This window comes from Helicoverpa armigera, chromosome 16 (assembly GCF_030705265.1).
Source record: "Helicoverpa armigera isolate CAAS_96S chromosome 16, ASM3070526v1, whole genome shotgun sequence".
NCBI lineage: Eukaryota > Metazoa > Arthropoda > Insecta > Lepidoptera > Noctuidae > Helicoverpa > Helicoverpa armigera.
The window spans coordinates 11,499,907-11,524,832 of NC_087135.1; the positions used below are offsets into that span (position 1 = coordinate 11,499,907).

General features: G+C 41.4%; 5 protein-coding genes across 8 annotated transcripts; 3 read left to right on the forward strand and 2 right to left on the reverse strand.

Annotated features, from left to right (window-relative positions):
- Window positions 1-1,329: 1,329 nt before the first annotated feature.
- On the reverse strand, window positions 1,330-1,935 carry LOC110383003 (hepatic leukemia factor). Its single transcript, XM_021343705.3, has one exon. The coding sequence runs from the start codon at window positions 1,933-1,935 to the stop codon at window positions 1,330-1,332; it is 606 nt and encodes a 201-aa protein (XP_021199380.3).
- A 4,923-nt stretch (window positions 1,936-6,858) lies between these two features.
- LOC110382996 (protein Smaug) lies at window positions 6,859-13,689 on the forward strand. 2 transcript variants are annotated; one of them, XM_049844195.2, is made up of 7 exons: window positions 6,859-7,413; window positions 8,900-9,107; window positions 9,379-10,019; window positions 10,834-11,034; window positions 11,625-11,743; window positions 11,906-12,039; window positions 12,222-13,689. In XM_049844195.2, exons 1-7 carry the CDS (start codon window positions 7,164-7,166, stop codon window positions 12,403-12,405), a joined length of 1,737 nt encoding a protein of 578 aa, XP_049700152.2. In that variant the 5' UTR covers window positions 6,859-7,163; the 3' UTR covers window positions 12,406-13,689. The 2 variants fall into 2 exon arrangements, with proteins under 2 accessions (XP_049700152.2, XP_049700153.2); XM_049844196.2 differs by having other exon boundaries at window positions 12,225-13,689.
- Window positions 13,690-13,957: 268 nt separating this feature from the next.
- LOC110383000 (zinc finger protein 93) lies at window positions 13,958-15,702 on the reverse strand. The gene has a single exon (XM_021343701.3). It carries the CDS (start codon window positions 15,562-15,564, stop codon window positions 14,164-14,166), a length of 1,401 nt encoding a protein of 466 aa, XP_021199376.3. The 5' UTR covers window positions 15,565-15,702; the 3' UTR covers window positions 13,958-14,163.
- Window positions 15,703-15,790: 88 nt separating this feature from the next.
- LOC110382999 (gastrula zinc finger protein XlCGF26.1) lies at window positions 15,791-18,212 on the forward strand. The gene has a single exon (XM_021343700.3). The coding sequence runs from the start codon at window positions 15,935-15,937 to the stop codon at window positions 17,420-17,422; it is 1,488 nt and encodes a 495-aa protein (XP_021199375.2). The 5' UTR covers window positions 15,791-15,934; the 3' UTR covers window positions 17,423-18,212.
- Window positions 18,213-18,803: 591 nt separating this feature from the next.
- On the forward strand, window positions 18,804-24,494 carry LOC110383001 (uncharacterized). 3 transcript variants are annotated; one of them, XM_021343702.3, is made up of 2 exons: window positions 18,804-19,060; window positions 21,386-24,494. In XM_021343702.3, the coding sequence occupies exons 1-2, from the start codon at window positions 19,052-19,054 to the stop codon at window positions 22,277-22,279; spliced, it is 903 nt and encodes a 300-aa protein (XP_021199377.2). In that variant the 5' UTR covers window positions 18,804-19,051; the 3' UTR covers window positions 22,280-24,494. The 3 variants fall into 3 exon arrangements, with proteins under 3 accessions (XP_021199377.2, XP_021199379.2, XP_049700179.1); XM_021343704.3 differs by lacking the exon at window positions 18,804-19,060 and adding an exon at window positions 19,479-19,603; XM_049844222.2 differs by lacking the exon at window positions 18,804-19,060 and adding an exon at window positions 19,736-19,753.
- The last annotated feature ends 432 nt before the right edge of the window (window positions 24,495-24,926 follow it).

Genomic DNA, 24,926 nt, shown 5'->3' on the forward strand with positions numbered 1-24,926 from the left:
CGACGAAAAAAGGTGATAGGCAATGAATAACAAGTTTTCGTAGACACCAGATAAACAGTACCTACCACCGCGTAGCCTTTTCTAAACTAGTACTTATGTTAAAGTTGACTTCCAAAATAAGTGTAGGTATCTGAATGAAGTGAGATTTTTTTTAAAACGATATAAAAAAGGAAATATAAATCGTTTGTATAGTATCATGCGTCAATAAAACGCCTTTGTGCAACTCACGCAAATGGGCGAGGCGTGCGCTTGCGCAGGGTGTAGACACGTGCTGTTGTCGACCAATAAGGTCGCGGGTTAATATGTGCTTATGTATTTAGGTAGGTATACCTAGCACAACTGCATAAATCATTTTTTTATATCAAAAGTTAATTTAGTTTAAAGTGGCTTAAAATATGAAAACAGATATAGGCTTTTCAGATATAAGTTTTGCTTCGTTTAATTTAGGTAAATAGCTAATGTAAAAAAATAAGCAACTAAATGCAAAAATGTACGACTGAAATATTCTGTCCTTTTATAAAATATCATCATCCCTTAGCGACGAGGTATCTAAAATCAATCTTGCACACAATAAGCAGCTTCTGCAAAAATTCCAGAACACTAAAACAAAAGAATTGAAACAACAGGTAACGGCTATATAGTTAATCCCCGTCGCTGCCCGCTACAGCTAGAGTTAATCCCCCGGCTTCGCTCATAAAACGACGATGGCATAATTGCCACTCTTTTTACCGACTAAAACATGTGCAATAAGTAGCGGCGAGTATAAACGACATTGGGAAATTTTTAATCCCCTTTCAAAATCATTTTATTGCGGATTGTATTATTTTCTAGCAGGAAAGTTGCAATTTTAGCGTCTAGGGCTTAGGGATTAAACTGTTAATCCTTTTTTAGGGATTTATGTTAAAAATGTGGGTTTTTGTGGTTTATTACCCAGGCAATGTTTTTTTACAGCAAGACTTTATCCATATTTCTGTATATTAGGAAATATCAAGGTAAATATTACCGAGGTCGCTGTTTGAAAGGGATATTTGGAATGAAGAAAAAATACATAAATTCGTCTATAAATTATATTTATATACCATGGTCAATTTACACAATATTTATCGAAAATCGTAATTCACACAATTGCACAAAATAAATACAATCAATTCATTATTAAATACTTAAATCTAAATCATTTGGTTTAGGAACTTCATTCTATTCAATATAATCTACATTAGGTACAGGCAACTTTTCAGGTTACAGAATATTATCTATTGACAACTATGTACAAGTTTATTACTAACACAGCTACACACTTAGTAGTCCAATCACTGAAGACATGTTCACTCAACACTCGCAGACCTGTCGGCATCGTCCACAGACGCCGGCGCTCAGTCTCGCTCGCAAATCCGCCATCTTCTTCTTCAGATACGTCACTTGGAAGGCCAGGCGAACTTCCCTCAGCTTCCTGCGATCCCTGCTCTGCTTAGCAGCGTAGTTGTTCCTCTCTCTTTGCTTCCTGTACGAGTCATCAGCAGCCTGGCTGGTCTGCACAGCGCGCCGCATCCTCGGGTTGTTCCCCAACAATGTTCCTCCGTTCTTCTCTGCCATCGCTCGCAGGGCGTCTCGCTCAAACGCCTGGTACTCCACGTCGTCAGACAGTGATTCTGAGTCGTAGAATTCCGGTGAGTCAGGCGGAGATGGCGCGGTTTGTTTGCCGTGTGACCAGCTCCCGATGGATTCAGGAGACATCGATGAAGGTACTGCATATGTCACGGGCTGGTATGGGTACGTGGCGTAGTACTGGGAGTCCGCGTATGTTGGATACAATCCTGATAGATTTGGGGACTGAGGAGCACTGCTGGCTGGAAGCGGAGATGCTCTCTCCGCTTTGACCGCGTGCGTGCTCAAGTCCAGGGCAGCTTCTTGCGCGTAAGGAGTCCACAGAGCCATTTTGACAACTTGTCCACTTGCCGTGCAAATAACGAATGGTGATCTATTTTGGCGCGCGAGTGTCGCTAAAAAGAGGCGGGGCCTGAGTGACCACCCCTGGTGGAAGGGTTGAATGCAGGTAGCCACCCTAACGGACCCGAGTGTGGGTGATTTATGGCTCGTCTGGTTTTTTGAATGGAGTAAATGAACATAACGTTATAGTGAAATTCGAGCCGAGTATTAACCGTAATTAGATAAGTTGGTCAAAATATTAATTAGGCACATAACTTTTAAAATAATCCCTTAATGAATTTGTTTACGAGTTTGGTTGCAAATTAAACTTTTTTAGCGACATAACAATAATTAACTAAAATTTCGAGTACCTATTTAGCTTGAAAACAGACAAACTGTAATTAACATAATTAGTTGTAAGTACACAATACCATTTTTTTAAATAAAATTTCGCGTTTTTAGATGTGTTTTTTTTTTTAGTTTTTCATTTGTAGGGTTTGAGTCATTTTGGTCTGGTTATCATAAAGAATTTCAAACGGGCGGTTTGCTACATGCTAATTAAATCAATTCCAGTTCCTTACTTCTGTCAGAGTTACCTAACTACCTATATTTCAACTTATTATTATTTGGATAATGTTATGAAATAGAACCATATTTATTTTACAGAAAAAAAAGGATAATTCGACAATTCTGACGCTGACCATGATCACATTGGTCACCCCCTGCGTCATCTAAATGAACGGATTGTATTACGGAACAAACACCATTTGGCCACAGCTGCATTGGATTTAACCACTTTCAGTTATTTTCAGTTCTATTGCCTAATAAATAGGAGATATTTTACTGTAGCTTAAAGTCAGGGAAAGGATTAGATCGTCACTCGGTTGTCAATTGCAGAACCCTTCCGCATTTACATTAGTTAACGTTGCCCTTATTATTATTTGGAAAAGAAGGCTTTCGGGATTTTTCTAGGCAACAGATTGGTCTTCTTGTTCTTATCGAGAGAGCTCCAGGTTTAATCACACAAGCTCCTGGTGTCAGAGTTTTCTCAAATCCGCCTGACAGCCTCTGACGTGGTATTGTAACAACGACTGCTGCTGAGTAGCATTCGGGGAAGCTAGCTTTACGTGCCCTCCCAAAAAAAGTGGTAAAAAGCTTTATGTACCTACGCTTCATCCTAGCTGAAACTATTTACACACATTTATATCAATCGGCACCTTACCGTCATCTAATCGCTATTTCAATAATATTTTGAAAATTAGTAAATTCAAAAGTTCTAAGGCATGCTACTAATTGATATTCATATCGGCCCGCATCGTTAGTACTAATCCAGTCGAAATATTTTTTTGGTTAGCGGATTAACTTCCCGATGTCGCTCTAATTTAGAACATTCAAACATTTTTAATCTTCACGTTTAATATTTTCTTTTAATCCCTGGATTACGGCGGCCTGACCTTAACTTGCTTATCTATTTTGCTGGCAATAAAACAAAAATGTTTACAACTCTCTATTAATAGCCAGAGGATTATAATCCCGTCTAGTTCGAAGATTATTTTATAGCCGAAAGCTGTCTTTTATTCATGGTATTAAGTTCCTTCTTTGGGCAATAAAACAGGGTAGACAAGTCAGGTAATGACGGACGTTTACTTATATTGTCTTCGTCTATTTTGCGCTACCTAGGTATGATTTTATACCTACTAGGCTCTGAAGATTATAGAATCTATGTTGGGGCTGAAATCAAGACTAGGTACATTTGACCATAGAACATCGGAAGTCGGAAGATACTTGCAGTAATATAATAGGGTGCTACAAAAACTGCACTGTGTCGGAACCGCGACAGTTGTTGACATTATTAACGCACTGATGATTTGTATGAAAGCGTGCGTCATGCGAATGAATATTCTTTGAAGTTATTATACTTAAGTGGTTCCTGGTTTTTTTGCGGATAGTTGTAAGTTTTCTGAGTAAGATATCAAAAAACGTCATCAAGTAGGTAAATTGAATCATAACTTCAAGAGACCTTGCATTGAGGTGCCTTCTCATACTAATTACTTAGTTACAAAGATGTGAATTAAATGCCTGTTTAAAATTCGATATCCCGTGTACAGTTGCATCCAGTTCCATTAAATAAATAAGGTTGTTATTTCTACGTATTTCTCACGTGAACGTAGCTGTAACAACATGGTCGTGTGGCGGGAACGGGTTCAACAAGCTGTCAACGTGACAATCTGCTAAAAGGATTCATGTTATCTTTGCGCACGCGCCTATCCTACTCGTTGTTATTAGGTAAATAATTATTGTAGAAGCTATATTCGATTTATTAGACGATTGGACATTATTTTTATAAAATAATGAAACTTAAGAATCATTAATTACGATTAACGCTCAATCCTTCTCCGTGAGAGAGAAGGCCTGTATTCAGCAGTGGGACGATAAAAAGGCACAGGCAAAAAGGCAGTGGGGCGTAACGTAACTTAAGAATCAGTACCTAAGGTCTTTCTATCCTCTTTGAGGAGTGGCTCGGGAGGAGTCACGGCGCCCTCACATACCGCATGACGCAGGTCCTCACCGGACACGGTTGTTTCGGGAGGTACCTGCACCGCATCGGTCGTGAGGAGGCGCCCGGGTGTCACCATTGTGCGGACAGCCCCGAGGACACGGTGGACCACACAGTCCAGGTGTGCCCCGCATGGGAAGGGCACCGCCGGGTCCTCGTCGAGGCTTTGGGCGGCGGTGACCTCTCGTGTCCGGCCCTGGTTCAGGCCATGGTCCGGGGCGAGAGGGAATGGGATGCCGTCGCCTCCTTCTGCGAAGCGGTCATGCTCGAGAAGGAGGAGGCGGAACGCCAGAGAGTTCGCACCTCTCATCCCGGCCGCCGCGCTGGACCAGGTAGACACCATGGGCGCCGGGTGTCGCAAGATGACTCCCGGCCACCGTAGGCGTGGGTCTGTGGGCGGTGACTTCGGGTGGCTCATCGTCCCTCTGTCTACTTAGACGACAGACCCGTGTCGACGGCGCGCGTTGTTCCACGCACTCCTCAAAGAGATGTCAGCAACCCCAGCGGGGCCCAGCAGGGCCAAGGCCTGCCGGGGCTGCGGGTTGTTCGAAAGAGATACCGCGGCCCTGGTACATAAAAGGCCTATGACGGAACACGACGGTTTTTAGTCAGTAAGAGTCTGACACTCTCTCACCGCTGCTAACCCACAGCGGGAGGGGTCATTTGATGATTTTTGACGTCGGAAAAAAAAAAAGGTCTTTCTATGATCATGATTAAAATAGAAACTCGGCCGGCAACTGTTTCGGCGTGCCAGTAATGAGATATACCTATGTAATTAAATAGATAGGTAGGTACTGTCAATATAAATAACAAAAATAAACGAATTTGAACTTGAGCTCTAGACCAATCGAAGGATGTCATGGCTTGTACCCAAATATCAGGAATCTGTTCTTGGATTTCGCTCTGAAACATCAATTTAGCGTATCTTAACTTCTAAGTTCTAAAGAATAATTTACTTCAAGATAGTCTAGTCGCCATTAAGTATAAAGCGTAAATAACGGTTATATTGTCTCAAAGAAAGTAGTATTTTGCAAACTCATAGCACGCCATTGTCTTCAGGGCTAGATAAAAGGGTTGTTCGGTCCTTTGCAAATGTCACACAAAGCGGATTATACAATTTGCATGTTGCGTTGGAAATATTTCTCGGAATGTTGACTTGTGCTAATTATTTGGTAACAAGCGTGACTGAGGCGAGACAAACATCGAGTGATGGTGTCCGTTATGTGCGCCAGGATTCTGAGGAAATATCTGGCTAGCTTGAAGTTCTTGGTGATATCAGTAATGAACGTACCTAGGTAAGTACTTAGTTAGCTCAAACGACTAACTAACTAATGACTGGGGATTCCTGCTTAATTATTTAAGTAAGTAACACCGCGTAGGAATCCTAACTTAAGACGTGTCCAGTAAATGTCCTTAGAATTGATGAATAATGCAATTTCAGATTATAATGTAGATATGCATGGATAATGCCATTCAAAACGGTTTTAAGGATTAGGTACACTTTTTAGCTTCCATGCCGACTTTGCGTAGGCACTGGCGTAGAAAATCCTTTAAACGTCTAAAGTATTGCGTCGTATATTGTCTATTAGTTAAAGGACATATTAGTGACAAATGAACACACATCTTTTATACACAATGAAGTTCATACCTTAGTGGCACAGCTTAAGGTTCAATGTCTGATAGCTGGTCGTCAGCGTAGGCGGTCTGTGTGCTCAAAAGATTTGGCGACAGACAGTCCTCACTGTTGTACAATAGTACAAAGACCACACAGCACTCTGATCTCTGGCTGAAGCAAAAAAAAACATTTTTTATGTACTTGTCTAATGATGCAAGATGATCCATGCAAATGTCACACAAAACTTACCTAAGCCACCCAATTTTTACCTAGCTTTTTACTTTTTCTTTTTATTTATTTAGTTTTCAGGATGATTTTCTTATATGAACTTTAATGTTATTGTATTTTCTTCTGTAGATCACTCAAACAATTAATAACTGTCTACTACCCTCAACAAAGAAGATGCGAAAAAATACATTTGTAAGTAGGACCTATGTGGGTACCTGAAAATATTTGCATATTTTTTTTAAAGTTATTTAATAAAATACAAAATCACATGTATTTTTAAATTGAAAAGTACAAAATATCGTTTGTTATCAATGCAAGATGTAAGTTATCTTCCGCCATCTAGTGTCCAGTAGCAGTACTATAAAGTATGAAACTAGAACGCAGATATCACAAATCTTTAGTTATCTGTATTACTTTATACATTATTTTAAGGTATGTTTTTACGATGAATGTTGATAATAGCGGTGATAACGATCTTTATTGAATTATGGCACTGAAATATTAATTACTTATTTATAATCCAAGATTTATACAAGATTCATGTCATTAAAAAGTTCGTGCAAACAGTTTGTTATCTGTGGTCGGCCATTTTGGATTTTGATAATCTGATTGACCGTAGAAACAATTTTGATGTTTTTCAACCTACCTGTAATTTTATTAGTAAATTAACGTTGCCGTTACGCGACATAATCGCGGCCCTTTTGCCACCGTCATCGCCTCGTGTGCCGCTCCTCTCCAAAGGGGTCAAATAGTGTCCATACGATCAGCTGTCACGTACTACTGACGTGTAGAACACAAACAAATCTTATATTTTGGGTTTGCTATGCTGTTTTCACGATGAACGGCACGTTTAACGAGCAGCTCGGGGGCGTAGCCGGGGTGTTCGAGCAATGGGGAGCCTGCGAGCAGACGGTGCTGGCGTGCACGCTGGCGCGGCGCGTGCCGTGGCCGGGCCTGAAGCTGGTGCAGCGCGCGGTGGAGGCGGCGCTGCGCAGCCACGTCGAGGACGAGCGGCTGGAGCGCGACGCCAACGATGAACTCCTGCTGGCCGGCCTGCTCACAGTGCGCGACGACGACGATGATGATGGTACGAACCTTTACTTGCATCTACATTCATGTTTTTGTTCATGTTTTCCACCTGGAAAGTAACTAGTCAAGTATTGTCAATGATAGAATTTACAAAGTAAGACTAGCTTTCTGAATACCTTCAATTTAATTCATGGAGTCGAAATTAAATTTTAATTTTGCCCTATGAGCTTAACATCATAGACTACCTTATCCACTGGATCGTTACCGACAGTGAATCGTGTATTTCCTTGGTCAAGCCTTATTTTTTATAATTTAAATGTCAAGTTGTTTCATCGCCTTATGTGAACAGCAACTTGGTGAAGTTAATTACTAAATTTTTGATGATTCTCACTTTGCACATAGTAAGAATAAGTTTTCTTTTGTATGTATATGTTTTAAAACAGCCATTCTGCCACTGCAAACAGATAGACAAAGTTAAATTTTTTACTAGAATTCTAGATAGTTAACTTTAGTTACTACCTACATGCAATAAAAGTTAGCACTCATTTGTTAATCCAAGGTTGCAATATCATATTAACGATATAAGCCTATTTAACTATCAATACAGAATTAATTTCTAATTTTCCTTATACCTACTACATTGATAGTTGATACTTATTCACTATCTGTGATCTGTGATGAATGATAACTTATTGCAATACCTTTATTGCACCGCTTACACAGATACTATAGATTACCCGTGTGAAATTACAAAATCTGTTCAGGAGTTCCAGAGATAATCCCTCTTATTGTTATTGAATATCGCCTACGATGTCATAAACACACAAACTTTACCTTTTAATAACATTGGCATAGATAAATCAAATGGAGGGTAATCTACAAGAAGTGAAGTTGAAAATGTTGGAATTAAAACAAAACTTTATCCCAGTTGCACATTGTTTGAACATTTGTGTCATTTCCTGTTTATCAATCACTAATTTGGATGTCCCCTTCGCCCAGTTAAGCTGTATAGATTGTAGGTGTGGTTATGTATCAAGTACACCTATGTCAATATTGTGATATAGATCAGATAGCAATTATTTTAGGAATATATCCATCCAATTTGTTTAGTAGGAAAGGAATTGTGGTAGTAGATTGTGTACCTAATAATTGTATTTGAAAGAGGTACACTTGCGACTTTGAGATTTGAAATCATATATTTCCTATTCTATTACATATTTTATTTTCACGAATACTTCTAGTTCTGCTTTTATAAAGCGAAATAAAAATAATTCTATATTATTCCCTCTCTTTGAGAATGATTTTCAGTTATTCCCACTTTTTCAAGGTGTACCATGGATGTTCATATAATTTAAATTTCTGGAGAGCGTCCTATAAATAAGCATTACTATCTCATTTATGTATTTACTTTGTTCACATGCTCATCCTTTTTCCATGTTTTTTTGTACAAGTGTTCATTTAAATAATGCAAAGATTTGTCACCAACACGTCAGTTACTCGAACCTGTCCTAATCCTAACCAACTTGCAATATCTCTATACCCAGGCTGCGAGCGCCTGCATCGCCTGCTAGGCCTTCTACCTCTGCTGCGCGTGGACAGTCAGCGATGCAAGGAGCTGTACGTAGCAGCGGCGCCGGCGCTAGTTCAACGCTGTGTAGACGCACCGCGCCGCAGCGCTGTCGTGCCCGAGCTGTGTCGACAGCTGCTGTGTTACCTGCTCGTCCATCCCGCGCTTACACATCACGATCAAGGGTAAGTTGCTTGTATGAGTTGGTACTTTTTTAAAAAGTTCAATGTACCCTCATGTTGGTGACATGATTAGTAAGCGGGAAAATCTGCTGTCTTATTCTTAGGTGAATCATTGCCATAATCACCGTACAAAGACGCGCAACCTTTTCCTTAATATTCAGCAGCTTTCATAAAATTTTTGTGTAATTACTAATCACTGATTAGTATTTCGCACCGTAAACAGATGACCTGTAGTTAGTACCTTCATTGAATTAATTATTAATTGTGTTTTCAGGATATTAAAACAATGGCTAATATACCTAGAGAATTATATAGCCGGCAACAGAACAGAAAACGTATGGAAACCAAGGATAGACCCCTGCCTTATGCCAGACTCAAACATTTGGGGCACAAACAGTACATTCAGACGGACTATCGGCAAGAACGTGGAGTTCCGAGGCATACTAGACTCTGTAGAGCACTACAGTACTGACATATTACAGGAATCATTCTCCAAAAACGGCCGCGATGTAGATATTAGTATAGAAGGAGAGAAATTAAATTTTGACGCGACGATAGCTCAGCCTAAGTCACAGAGATCGAATAGTTTGACGCCTCCTTCTAGTAATTTTATGCAGATGTCGTCTTCGGCGGAGAATTTGAGCGACGAGCCCTTTGTACAGAAGCCTCGGAGTTTCTCTCTGTCGAGTGAGCACAGTTTGAGTCAGTTACGGCCTATCAGTATAATGTACGGTACGACGGGTAGTGAGACGCGCTTGGACGACTTGCGGTCGCACAACTTCGGCAAGCACCCGGGCATGTCCAACGTGGCGCAGTGGCTGAAGAGCCTGCGCCTGCACAAGTACGAGTGGCTGTTCACCAACATGAGCTACGAGCAGATGATGACTATGGACGAGAAGTGCTTGGAGGAATTAGGTGAGTCATCGTAACATATTTTTACCCGACTGCCAAAGAAGGAGGGTAATGTTTTTTTGTATCTCATCAAGGTTGGTGTGCAATTGAATGCATTAATAAATTCAACTTTTTCCTCATAACAGTTACAAAGAATTGTTGTGACTTGCTAAGTAGGTGTAATAGCTAAAGTACCAGGATCATCGAAATGTTTTCTATTTGCAGTCTATGTTACAAATTGTTTCATTGTGCTGTTTCGTTTGACAATGACTCACGGAATATTAGCAGGTTATAGTTCAATTGAATCATTTTATTACTATATGGACAAAAGTTCTTTGCTGCAGAAACAAATTAAAAGTCAATGAATCATGTGTCATTGATTGAGTATGTACTTCTCATTCACTGGTCTGGGTTTTTTTTTATAAAATACAGTGTTTTGGAGGATATTGAAAGTTTTACCTCAACTTAGTCATGTATTTGAAAGAAATATTATTTGTGTACTTGCTAAAACCTTTTTCTGAATATTTTCATAAACAGATTAAAACATTAATTGAAGTAATAATGTTATATTCTTCTATTTCTTTAAAATATCAATGCAGGTAGTTTGCAAGCAACTGTTAGTTGTTAGGTCGGAAGGAAACTACTTTTGGAATGGGCAACTAGAATCAAACTAAGTAATATTTTTGACGTTCATATGTGCTTGTAAAGACCTAAATGAAATAAACGATTTGATTTTGACTTTGGTCCTGAGGATGTGAGATTTTTTGTTAATGGGTAATATCATGTTGACCAGTTTGGTTGAGCTAGTCTATGAGTAATCTGTATGTTGTGTGCTTAGGCGTGACGAAGGGCGCCCGGCACAAGCTGCTGCTGTCGATCAAGAAGCTGTCGGAGCGCGGCGCGGCGCTGGAGGGCGCGGAGGCCGAGCTGCGCGCCGGCCTGCCCGCCCGCGCCCTGCAGCGCCTGCGCCACGTGCTGCTCAGCCCCATGCCGCCCGCCTCCGACCTGCCCGCCGCCATCGTGCGGGCGCTGCACCTGGGTACGTACAGCTGTGTGTATGTCATGTGCTGCAGCGCCTGCGCCACGTGCTGCTCAGCCCCATGCCGCCCGCCTCCGACCTGCCCGCCGCCATCGTGCGGGCGCTGCACCTGGGTACGTACAGCTGTGTGTATGTCATGTGCTGCAGCGCCTGCGCCACGTGCTGCTCAGCCCCATGCCGCCCGCCTCCGACCTGCCCGCCGCCATCGTGCGGGCGCTGCACCTGGGTACGTACAGCTGTGTGTGATGTGCTGCAGTACTGTACCATGTGCTAGTACACTATGGGTCCGTTCACACAGACCGGAATCGACTTCGATCAGCTGCGTGAGCGTTACAGAGCATGCAATCGGAGCCAAGCGTCGCGCGTCGGCTTAGACCCAGAAAAGATACTCGATCGGAGCCAGTCAGCTCCTCTTATAATTTCACACTGAGCGCCTTCGAGCATCCATGTAAAAAGCAGTGCACATGCAAAAATAAACCTTACTCCAAATACTCTAAGTACTCGTTTTTCAACGTGTTAAGAATTTGCTCTCTTCACCGAGCCGGTCTGTTTGAACGGCCAACTGAGCTAACCTCCTGTATGTGTTGCAGCGTCGAAGTGCCTGAGCAACGCGCCGGCGCCGCCCATGCGCGTGACGTCACAGCTCTGCGACGACGACCACGAGCCGCCCGTCGACCCCATGTCGCTGCACTGCTGGCTCGTCGAGAAGGTAATGTTATTACTGCAGTAATACGGTTTGTAGGATAGTTTTTTAGGCTATCACGAAATTATCAAAAGAGGTTATCTGAGTGGGATAAAAAAGATCTCTCTTTAACTTCACTAAATTAGCTTAAAAAGATGTATTGTAAGACTGTCATGTTGTACATTGTAGGCGTTGCACCATGAGGCGTTCACCCGCCCTGAGCTGCAGGAGACGCTGAAGGGCTTGCGGCACCGCCTGCCGCCGCGACAGTTCTTCCACCACGTGTCCGACATGCCGCTCAACAGGCGCTGTCCCAAGAACAGGTAGGATACAAGCTGAACATTTCTCTCCATGCAACTCTCTGTTGCACAGGTCTCAATTTACCAATGACTGTGTTTCGGATGGCACGTTAAACTATAGGTCCCGGCGCTTATCGAACATCCTTGACAGTCGTTACGGGTAGTCAGAAGCCAGTAAGTCTGACAGCAGTCTCATTTGTCATCAGCAGATGGCGCGTGGGTCAGCCGCCGGGCCCCAAGAGCCGTGCGCGTGTATGGACGGGCCCGCCCGGGCCGCGCGGCAAGTCGCACTCGTACCCGCCGCACGCGCGGCCGCCCGCGCCGCCGCCGCACGACTACTCCTCGCTCGACGCGCTGTGCCTGCAGATGACGGAGCAGGCCATCAACTGACAGCGCCCCCGCCCCGCGCCGCCCGCGCCGCGCCGCCGCCCGCCCGACGCTCCGCGCGTGTCGGCCGCGGCTCCGCGCCGCCACTCGCCCGACGCTCCGCGCGTGACGGCCGCGGCTCCGCGCCGCCACTCGGCGGGGCAGCCGGCGACTCGCACGGTGCGGTTCACGGACGCCGCAGGAGGACACTCGGACACATAGTAATGTTACTACTGAGTAAGGTGTATGTACGCACGATTTCTTATGAAATCCTTAGTTTGTCGGACTGGGACCGCGGTGGGCGGGACCCTGACACGAGTAGCTAGAGAAATTCCCGGAGCCCGGCGTCGGCGCTACCCGACGCCGGCCCGTCGACGTATACAAATTATTCCTAGGTAGGCCAGGATTATAGCTTTTTATAACGGATCGCCCGCATTCGGTAACTATAGTTTCAGTCCCCGAATACTTAGCGTTAAGTATTCTCTAACGATAGTACTAGTGTAATCGGTGACATCGACTCGATCGTATACAACTAATCGTATCCTACATTTCTCTGGTGCTAATTTTTGCGACGTTTTATTTGTAGTTAGCTGTATAGTGTAGTGCGACGTGACGCTGTGTGTGTGAGCGGTGTATGTGTGTGTGTGACTGCGCCGGCGCAGGACTGACTGCGCCCGGTAACGATTATATTATTGTAATGTTAACGTGAATTAGTTATTAACGTTGTTGACTGATGTTTGCATAATTTATAAAGTTCGCAAACGATTATTATTTTTTATTTTAATCTTTATTATTTAGTCTAATGGATATTTATATTCAGCAATTTAATGTTTTGACTGGATCAAAAATCTGATTGTAATGTGTGCAATTTATTATTTTTTTATTTACGCAATATTATGTCTATATTATAAACTTATAGATTCATGTAAATAATGAACTAGTTCACATTGTATTTATAAGGGTTATTGTTTTGTACAAAACACGTGTTGATGACAGATATAATATAATTATAGCAAAATGGTTTTGAATATTATTATGAAATGTATTGGTTTATGAGTTGTTTCGTTTGGGGCTGACATGCTGTCTACAGATATTTATATTTAGCCAATTGTACAGAAGTTTACGGAGTATATTTATTCTTACCCTCACTTACCTCAATTGTCATCTGTTAATGTTTTGGTTCACATCTGTGTTCAAGAGCTTTAGTTACTAATCTGTAGCGGACTGTGATACGGTTTGTGTTTGGATCATGGATCATGCATGATATTCATCAGCACTAAAATTAAATACCTATTGTATAACATATAACGTTGTTTTATTCATACCTAAAACAGCATATAATTAGGGAACCACTTTCCGCACAGTGGTTCATAGTAGCCCACTTCTCAGGTTCTATTTCATTGAAAACGGTTCAGTAATTTTAACATGAGAGAGTGAAAAACTTGTGTCATTTTCAAAATCATAATTGGCCAAAAACTTGATTAGTTAACAAAATATAAACTTTGTAATAAATATTATTGCAGAGTAGAAAAGCGGAAAACGGCGCAAGGGTTGGCCAAAGTGAGCAAAGACAGTATACAGTCAAATAAAATTTATATTCAACTTTCACACATTATGTATTACATACAAAATGAATTGTAATTAAAACATCTTTGGTTTTGTTACAAAATTGATTAAAGCTAAAACTAACGCTACTCTTATAATATTTGGTGGGCAAAAATGCAAAATGCACTTAACTATAATTTTGGTCACAATAATATCACAAGCCATGGTGGTATACAGCTAACTTAGTCTCTCTTTATGAGTACCTATTTTATGTCTAGCAAGATCATTCTTCCTATAGAAGCCCCTTGAGCACCTATCACAAGGGAATGGGATGTGGGTGGAGTGCACTTTGGCAAAATGGAAGTCTACCATTGGTTTAGAGGGGTATGACAAGTTGCACCCTTCAAATTCACACTTGTATTTATCAGTTTTAGTATGTTTGAAGTTCATATGTCTGGCCAAAGCCTTGTGTTCAAAGAAGCAGCTGTCACAGAGCTCACACTTGATGGGACGCTGCCCCGTGTGCCTCCACATGTGCATCTCCATGTTGGGGACGTGCTTTATACAAACATTGCAGTAGCCCGACTTCTCCGAGTGTTGGGAGTCAAGGTGGGTCTTTAAGTTCCCCTTCAGTTTGAAGGTACGTCCACAATAGCTACATACAAAGTTAGTGGATTCAGAGTGCAGATGCATGTGTTTTCTTAAATTATTTTTGTATTTGAACTGTGAGTTACACACAGAGCAAGTGTATCTTTTCACATTGCTATGCACTATCTGGTGATTCTTTAGTTCTTCTTTGGTACAAAAAGTCTTGGGACAAGCTGTGCACAGATGGTTCTTCTCACCAGTGTGCCTTTTTTTATGTCTTTGTAATCCACTGATTTGTGTGAACTTAGCACCACAGATAGAACATTTGTATGGTGTTTCTCCAGTGTGTGTGCGCATATGAATTATTACATCTTTTTTTGCAAAGAAGGCTTTGCCACAGTGTTCACAAACAAAATCTCTCCTCTTTTGTACATGAGAGTGAGCATTATCTATGTGCCGTTTCAATGCGCTGGTGTCCTTGTATCTCTTATCACAAGTGGGACAAGGATGTGGCTTCTCATCAGTATGGGATCTCATATGCACCTTATATGTTGAAGGATACGCAAATTCTCGGCCACAGTCTGCACATGGATATGCTTGCATTCCCTTGCATTTTGATCTTGATGTGTAGGTTTTACGTTTCCGGGAGATTATTTTAGGTTCATCAGTTTGCAATTGCTCTTGCTTAATTTGTTCAAGTGGTATATCCGTGTCTTCTGTGTAAAAATGTTCATCGTAACTGTCGCAGGCTTCAGTCTTCACTTCCAGCTTAGGTTCACAGACGTTAAGGTCTGCTATGACTTGGGATATCACCTTCAAAGCTAAACATTGAGAATGCAACTTCTTGTCCGATGCTTCGCATTTAAGAATAAATTGATAGCAGGCAGCCAAGTCGTCATTGCAGTTATCACAAATATTTGATGGAAGTCCATCATCATCTTTAATCTTAATATTTGGACAACAATATATTATTTTTGAACTCACTTCGCTATTGAAAATGCAAAATGTACCTTCATTTTGACAACACAACCTGCATAAGTTGGTCTTCATTATTAATTGTGGAAAAGATTAATAAAATAAGATTTTCACATCGAAAACTGTAAGAACAGAAATAATTGCAATGTAAGATAAACAAACGAAACCGACAGATCGTAAACCGCATAAACAAATCGTGACAGCTGAAAGCCTGTATCATCAAGTTTGTACGTCAGTAGAATTGACACTGACCAAAACATTGACGTTGACAACCCAAGTGACACACGCCTGCGTTGTTTTGTTTTGTTGTTGTCTTGTCTGTTGATTATTGAAAACATTAATCGTGATCGTGATTTTATAGAAACTTCTGTGAAACCTTTTCATTATCTAAATAATCGTTTGCATAACACACTCTACTGATTATAGTTATAGTAAAGCGTCAAATATGGAGTCCAAAATATGCCGTATTTGTCTCAAGAAAACCGCAACAATATCAATATTTGACAAGCAAGATGATATTCAGTTAAGTAGCAAGGTGATGCGATGCGTGAACGTGGTGGTGGTGGAGGGCGATGGGCTGCCGGACAACATCTGCAGCGAGTGCGCCGCGGAGCTGAGCACGTGCTACGAGTTCGTGAACAAGTGCGAGGCGTCCGACAAGGCGCTGCGCTGCGCAGACATCGCCAGCCTCTACGAGGACCTGCTGCCCAAGACAGAACTCTCCATTAAGATAGAACAAATCAAGGAAGAATGTGCACCGGACGACCACGATCACTTTGATAATTACTTATTGGATACTGTCTCAGAGTCTTGTAATGATTACAGTGATAACAAAGTTAAAGTTAAACGAAAGTATACAAAGACAAAAAAATTTAGAGAACATATTGATGGTAGGAAGTTAAAACCAAAACTAGGTCCAGTTAGATGCATGGTGTGTGGGCTGATGGCTTCATGTCGCTCTGCCTTGGAGAATCACATGAGGACACACACAGGTGAGAAACCATTTTCATGCGACTCCTGTGGCGCACGGTTCAACCTAAAAGGTACTCTCAAAAGACACACAATAACTCATCATACACAAAGGGAAAGAAAATTCATTTGTGAGACTTGTGGCAGCAGCTTCTTCTCAAAGAATGATATAATAACACACATAAGAGTTCACACTGATGAGCGACCATACTCTTGTACATACTGTGGGAAGGCATTTAGACAGATTGCTTCAATGATCAGGCACAAACGCATGCACACCGGGGAGAAACCATTCTCTTGTCCTATCTGCTTCAAGAAGTTTATAGACAAGAGCCACATGAAGAGGCACCAGTTTGTGCACTCAGATGAGAAGAACTTCACTTGTCACCTGTGCAGTAAATCTGTCAAGACTAGAAATGCACTGACGGCTCATATGCGCATACATTCCAATGAAAAGCATAACATTTGCAATTACTGTGGCATGACGTTCTCATTTAAAGGCAACCTGCAAGTTCACATAAGAAGAATACACTCTGAAAAGTCTGGTCAGTGCAATGTTTGTTTGAAGACATTCTCAGACTTGGAGGCTCACATGCGCAAGCACACGGGTGAGAAACCATTTGTGTGTAAGTTCTGTGACCAAAGCTTTGCAACCAAGCGAAGTTTATCAAACCATGTAGGCTTTAAACATGAGAATGCTTCAAAATTTAAGTGTTCTATTGGTGAATGCACTAAAACATTCCCAACAGCAATGATGCTGGAGTTCCACCTGCTCAAACAGCACACCAATCACACACCATACGTCTGCCATCACTGCTCCCGAGGGTTCTTCAGGATGAGTGATTTGTCTCGACACCTCAAAGTTAGTCACATGGATACAATTGAATCTAGAAGGTCAAGACCACAGCTTACAGTGTCCCCAATTATACAAAACAATTGTACTATAGAGATTGTTAATCAGTGAACATGCTAAATGCCTATAAAGTTGGAGAGTTTAAATACCTAATTGAATTTGTATGTTCCTAAAATAATATTCTTCAATGTATTTTCTTTCATTGCTGGTTTTGTAAAATACTATGTAAAATATGTCAAGTCTTGAGGATTTGATAAAATATCTAGGACCTCAAAAAGTGGGTCTTATTTTATAAATGCAATAACTTTACTACACAGCTGCTCCAAAATAAGGCACAACTCGGTACAAGTAGAAGTGAAGTGGTTTTACAATACTCAGAAAGAAATTTACAATAACTCTTATTATACTATAGTAGACTGGACTTAAGTTCCAGAGAATAAAAAAAAACTGACCAATTTCTCTTAAAAAACTAGTAGGGAACTTTCGAAACCTGTATTTAAATATCTATCAAGTTAAGAAACCTATGTTTATATGTATAATTTTTGGCTATATTCCTTCTTTTTAAATTGACTTCTTTACCTATTTTCGTTTGGTTACCCTACTAGAATCTAGATGGATTATCCTATGATAGGGTCAGGATTCAGCCTAAAATTGTTTATCCAAAGCTGATCAACTGTTCTTGTTTTTTGCATTCGATTTATATAGATTTATATTTACTAATAGGTACTTGTAATTATATAAGCCTACATAATGATCTTGTTCCGTGAATCGATTATTATTGATTTTATAGCGTATACTTAAATCATGTGAATCGATTTTAGGACTCGTAAGTACAGAGACTTGAATTTGTGCAACTAGTCGTTAACTTGTGAGATTAAAATAAAACATATTTTCTATTTAACATCATTTTTAATTAATTACCATAGTCCCTAAATTGTTTAGGGAAAAAAATCTGTTTTCTTTGTCTGCTGTGCTGTCAAAAACGACCAAATAAGGATTTGAACCCAGATCTATTGTGCCAACCGCGACCGCCCAACTATTGCGCCGCAGGACACCAGTGCTCACTGCTCAATAATACAGAAAATTATTTCCTGCACTTTGCGGAACAAGTTACACAAAGTTGGGAAGCGTTAATGTTATAGGAAAAGATAAATAATGAAATAGTTATACCTACATATAAATAGTTTAAACTTAAACAAGAAGTAATCACCATTATCAGCAGAATCTAGCTCGAAGAATTGACAACCAGTTTCGCTTCTCACGCGTCAGAAGATATTTTAATCAACGTTCCGTTACAGGAATTATCAACAGGTTCCTTAATTAATGCCCTCTTCCTGTCGGGCCGTGGGGGAGCGACAGACCCTCGCGGCCAATGGCGCGGAAATCCGCGGTCAAGTTTCAAACGCGCGCCCTCACTTTCCTCAGGTGAAACAGTTCTGCCGTCGGTAAAGCAGCACCAGGTGTTGTGAGTTGGTATCTGCTTCTCTTTCCACCGCGTGACGTCGCGGCGCGGTCTCGCTCGCGCGCCAATTAAGCGGCCAGGTGAGTGATACGCGGAGGCTTCGTCGGCGTACACTCGCGCAGAGGACGTTAGCCCGCGACCGGCCGCCGGAACGCACGTCTCCCGCGACTGCATCATATCGTGGCAGGTGTCGGTGCCGTGATGGTTTAAACGTGTTACAGTTCGTGTGTGCTCGACTTTACCATACCTGTGCGGATTGTCGTATACCCCCCATCACAATGGGAGAAGTGAGTACTCTCTGTATTGTCTGCTTGGAATGCGAGCGTGCTCCAGTTTAGATGTGGCGGAGAGCTAGTCCTGCGAGATCGTAATCGTAGGTTCGTAGGTCGTCGGCATGAGGTACAGTTGTGCAGAGCGGCGCTCGGGTCGGCGCTCGCACTCCCGCCAGATTAATTAACGCTTTCATACCGTCGACAATAATGGTGTGTTCGGGTATGTGTGTCGAGATCGAAGCCCGGTAGAAAGCTCCCAGACATGTCGCCGAACCGCCACATCGCATCGGTAAAAGTATTCGATGTACTGTTACCTATACATCTGATAACGCTTCAGATACGTACTTACATTATCATTGATATTGTTCGAGTTTTTACATTTATTGGCATCGAACGTTCTTGCAATAACAAATGAGTGGCCATTGTCTTATCTCTAGGAATTAACAGGCTACGTGTAATCGTTGATTGTTGTTTTTATCTATGAATTCTCAATAATACCTTCCAATATAAAGTCACGACTGGCGGTACTTGGAAGAGGCTTGTGCCTGCGTGAACTAGGTATAATAGATGTATAACTCTCGGTCGGGTCCGAACAGATAGGTAGATGGTCGCCAGTGGGGCGCAGTGAAACTGAATATGGCAATGCGTAGGTCAACGAGCATATTGCACACGTCGCAACTGTGACCTGTTTTCCAGTAATAAATACAAGTAATGATGAAATACTCAGCTAGCACGTTCATGCTGACGCTACACAGACTGTCCATACATTGGCGAATGCGGAACCTAAATTATTCGCTAAACACGTCGAGGAGAGCGCTGAAGAAAGTTCCTAATACGATTAGCTCGTTAGCCGCAGACGGCATACTTAGCCTGAATAACATCTGAGAGGTCAAACAAAAAATAGTAAATAATCTCCGGCAGGTCCCACGCATACCCGCTATGATACTACGTCGGCTCTTGTACAATTCTACGCTTTTTGTACAGATTAACATAAAAAGAAACTGCCAAGTTATTTCACAACGTGCCCGCGGTTCTCGTTTTGCCTTATCATTATAATTTGATGGTGTTTTAAGAGAAAAGTGAAGTTGGGTTTTACTTAGAAAGGCCGGTTGAGTGCACACGCGAAATAATGAAATAACATGATGTGGCATGAATTGCATGTGTTCAGTAACCAAGTCCAAGTGTTATTAACCTTAGGCTAAAGTTCACCGGTATCACACAAACATACGGAAAGTGCAGACGCAATAAGTGACTTTATTTTCACTCAGAATTATGTAATTCTTCGGGCTTTAAGTAAATCTTCAGATTGTTGACGTCTAAGTGCTTTGATTGAATTCCTTAAAGTGGTGCTTCAATCTATCCTTGAAATGTCTTACAACCGATGATAGCGAAATTGTTCATGAAATTAGTGTAGCCTAGATCTAGAGATAGGTCTCCTTACATCAACACCGGATACCGCTATCTGCCAATACAAAGGAAATTAGTTTCACAAACCTATAGATACAGATCTACCCGCATAGCATTTAATCGCCTACCTCGATAAAACCATACCCGACGGACCTTCGACCAAACGTTCTGATAAAGGTGTATTTACCAGAAAACATTATTTTATCTATAAATGCAATCAGACGATTATATTAATGAGATAACAGAACAATGGAGGCGTTTATTATTATAAATTCTCGATTTTTCTTTAAAAGTGTCGGTTTTGCCTTTTAATTCAAGGTGCTTCTGTAATTTACTTTATTTATTGTTGAGCTTCGTTATGACCTAAGCTATACCAAATGTCTATAATTTAGGTTTTTACTAGTCTTTTGTTACTAAACTTTGATTTCTGGCCCCCATATAACCGACGTTACTGCTTACTTACCTACTCTAAAATAAAACAGTGAAACAATAGACTTTCAATAGCAAACGTTTCAATATTTATTTACTTACATAATCTATTGATATGGAGTGGAATGATATCGATCGCTGGTATCTGTAAGGTCAGGCGTGTGCGCAACTTGTGTCGAACTCGACCGAGACATACTTACACTTACACACGGTGATGTAGAAAAACCTGTATCCATTATTAAGTGGCGTAATAATGCTAGTTACCGCTAGGTTAATAATCTAGGACTAGGTACTGCATCTATTTATAGTAACATTCAAACACATTCAAATGAACGGCTGGCTTAGCGATTGATTTTTCAAAGATCAAAATTTACTGAAAAGTTGTTAATTCAGATCCAATTAGTGTGTTTGTAACGATCATACATATGTATATTATGCAATAAGACTAAAGAATATGTATTCTTAAGTAACATATTCTGACGATGTGTTTTCTTTTCGTTACAGTCACTGTTGAAAGAGGATCCCCTATCCAGGATCCAGAGAGAAATCATAGAAGTCACTGAAAGAGAAAGAGAATTCAAGGAAGGACACTTCAGAATCAACAGACTGATGTCTGAGTCAACAATAGACGTGAACCATCAGAATGGTCACGTGAACGGCGACGCTGAGCTCAAGCCGCAGAAGACCCTCAACAGAGCCGTGTCCACGTCACACCTGCTCGGCCCCATCGCGCCGTCGCCGCCCGTCACACCCTCACTCCTCAACACAAATGGCTACACGAGGCGGTTTACACCCCAGACGGGGACAAAGGGAATTATGCAGCGATTTATTGCAAACAAGGGCAAGCTGCCTGCTAGCCCCGGAGGAGGCATTCCTCCCACACCTACCACACCGCTAGCTCCGCCGCTAGTGTTCCCAACAATGCCGGTGATCGCGCCTGTGGTCTCGCCTCCCGTCATCACCCGCACGCCAGAGGGGAAACCAGTCAGGAAAGGTTATGTACCCGTTGAGGAGAAAATACAGAAAGAATTACAGGAAATGAAAGACAGAGAACACGAGCTCAAAAAGATGAGGAAGAAACAAAAGCCATACGACTTGGAGTTGAGTGATAATGAGACTAGCTCTGAATCCGAGGACGAGGAGATACCCCTGCCTGGTAAACTAAAGGCTACCAAGTCGATAGGCGAGCTGTATGAAGCTCTAAATGAAGAACTGCGGTCGCCCTCGCCACGAAACAGCTCGGGTCACGACTCCATCGGCAGCCTCAAGCCCGCGAAGTCACTGGCGGAGCTGTGCACGCTCGCGCCGGGAGAGGAGTTCCTCGCGCCCAGCTCCACGCGGCTCATAGCCAAGTGGGAGTCCCTCATACAGCAGAAGCAAGAGGCCGGCGCCGCTTAGGATGTAACAAATGTTCGGAAAGGCTAACTGGTTCAATATGTTGATATAACGGGCGCGTGTCGCCAGCTAAACTCCGTCGCGTTTGGAAGCAGCTGCCGCATAGTGGAAATTGTATGCAAGGCCGAAAGTGGCAACGTTCGGGTAGCTTCGGTTCGTGTGCGAATTTACGAACAGATGTGAGTGAAGTTCAGTATCCAATCAAAACCGGCTCGGTTCAATACGGCCACGTTTAATAGTTTTACGTAAATGATAAATTCCATCAGTGCGCGTTTGGTGCCATGTTTTGCCGATCGATTTCTTTCGTCTATCAATCGATTGTGGAGCAATTAATTTTCTCCAGATTGCGAACAATGCAAATGATGGTTATCCGTAACAGCAATTATCTCGCGCGCTCGCGCACTTGGAAAGCGGCCGACACACGATGCGAACTCGTCTCCCAAGTGTGAGTAAAATGGTTTCTTCCTATTGTTTGTCGTCAATCGGGTGAACTGAAAAACTCGATCGAGTTTTTTGGTGTGGCGCCGCTTTCCCGCGCGCCGCCGCGGTGTGAGCCGAGTGTCAGCACTACGGGCCGCTCTTTGTGCCTGTGAGAACACGACAGTAAGAAACAAGCCAATAACACCTTGAAATCGGCTCCCAGTATTGTCGAGATATCGCACTTGAGCACATTTATTATGAGTACACCGTATTTCCGGTTTAGTTTGTAAGCATTTAAGTAGTGGCGTATTTGCAAGTTTTATAACACCTTCAAAACATTCAAGTAATTAATGCTGAAAGTATTTTACTTGAATTCGCTTTCGCTTTAGCTAAAGTTATGAATTCCGAGCGACGAACAATATGATTAACTCTTATCTGTTGTACTTTCGTTTATTGCATTCACTATGCCGGGTGGTTACATGATTTATTCATCGTTCAAAAGATTATAGCATTCTTTCACATAATGTGGCTGTGGCCAGGCCTGGCAGCCGACTCGAGCGCCGGTAGATATGAACTAGTCGAAGCTGGACTTCGTGTTTTATATTTATTGTTATTTACATTGAATTTTATAGAGTATCTTACATTAGGCCGTAGACATACTCGATTGTGTTGTTCAGAAATCTATGCCAAACTCTAACACTAGCAACTCTGCTGAACTGTTGCAGTCTACTCTGGTTATTTACTGTCTAAATGGGATTTAGAAGAACTAATCGACAATATGCAAAAAGCCTTATTTTTCGAATTTATGATACGAATTAAGCTTTTTACGAAATGGCAAGCACGTAGTGATCGCGAGCTCAGTCAGAGCCGTCGTGTCTGTGTGTATGTCTGTACCGATCGCTATATATACCTATAGGTACCTACGTACCTATCTACACACGTGAGGTGTACCTTATAAGTGTCAAATAGTCTGTGCCTTACATTTTTACGCTAGAATTTAGCACAATAATATAAAGATAACAAGAAATGTGCATTTCCTAAATATTTCTATGACAAAGCTGTTTCTAGAACACTAACGAAGATATTAGTAATGGTAATGAAAGCTAATTATCAGTTTAACGTTTAATAATGATGTAGTGGTGATCGCAGCTGTAGTGTAACTAGATTGTTCAAGAGTTTACTTGATGAAGTATAAATATTAGACGTATGACGTCTTTGAAATATTTTTCAAATAAATTCGTTACTAAAATCTTCGTTCAGAGTTGCCTTATTATGTGAAAGGAGTAGTTTAGTAACTTGTACTTTTTTAGCACTAGCAACACCACGTCACTAGTACTAAATGTATAAATTAATTGATTAGGTACTTAAACGAAACATTTTCCTTTAGCATAATAATTAAATAGTCAATTTAATTTAATGGTATAGTGCATAGATCAAAATAATAATTACTGAGATTGATAGTGTTAATTGTTGCAATATTTTATAAGTAGTTATTGTAAGTTTGTTTCTATTTATGATCAGTGCCACATGGTAAAAACATATTTATTGTTAAAAAAGAGGCCTTGACAAAACAAATTCCTATTTATACAAAAGTATAGTTTTTCAGCATAATCTTAACAAATTGTGATATGAAATTGCCTTAAAATATAATATATTAAAATATTACAAGTAAAGCTATTTGTACGTCAGAGAAGACACTCGTAAACTTTACAAGAGGTACCTATACTGTCCATATTAGATGTGAAATGTTAATTTATGTTTGTTTAAGAATTTTTCGCAATAAATATTGTAAAAACGATGCTATGTTTTATTTCCGTCATGTCGAAGCGTACCCCGACGTCCAGGCGTCGCATTGCGTATTCCGGAACGCTTCCACACAATATTTTCACCTTTCAATGTGACATTAGCAAAGGTTACAGTTCAGGGAACGCCTGAAAAAGACATTAAACTGATTTATTGTAGGAGGTCTTACATAGGCATATACGTTCTTGTTTCTTGGGACAAATTAGAGAGCTATCGAATATAAGGGGGCTAATTTAAATGGTTGGGCCTTCCGACCAATTTAAACGGTAGCATTATCCGAAATGGTACCAACAGAAATGTCAGTATTACTTAGCGATGACTTCCTTCAGCTAATGACATAATATAAACTCCCTTCAGTTTAGAATATCGTGCCGAAAAACAATAGCATTACTTCATAGTTTCGTGATGATCCGCAGCTGTCCGCATT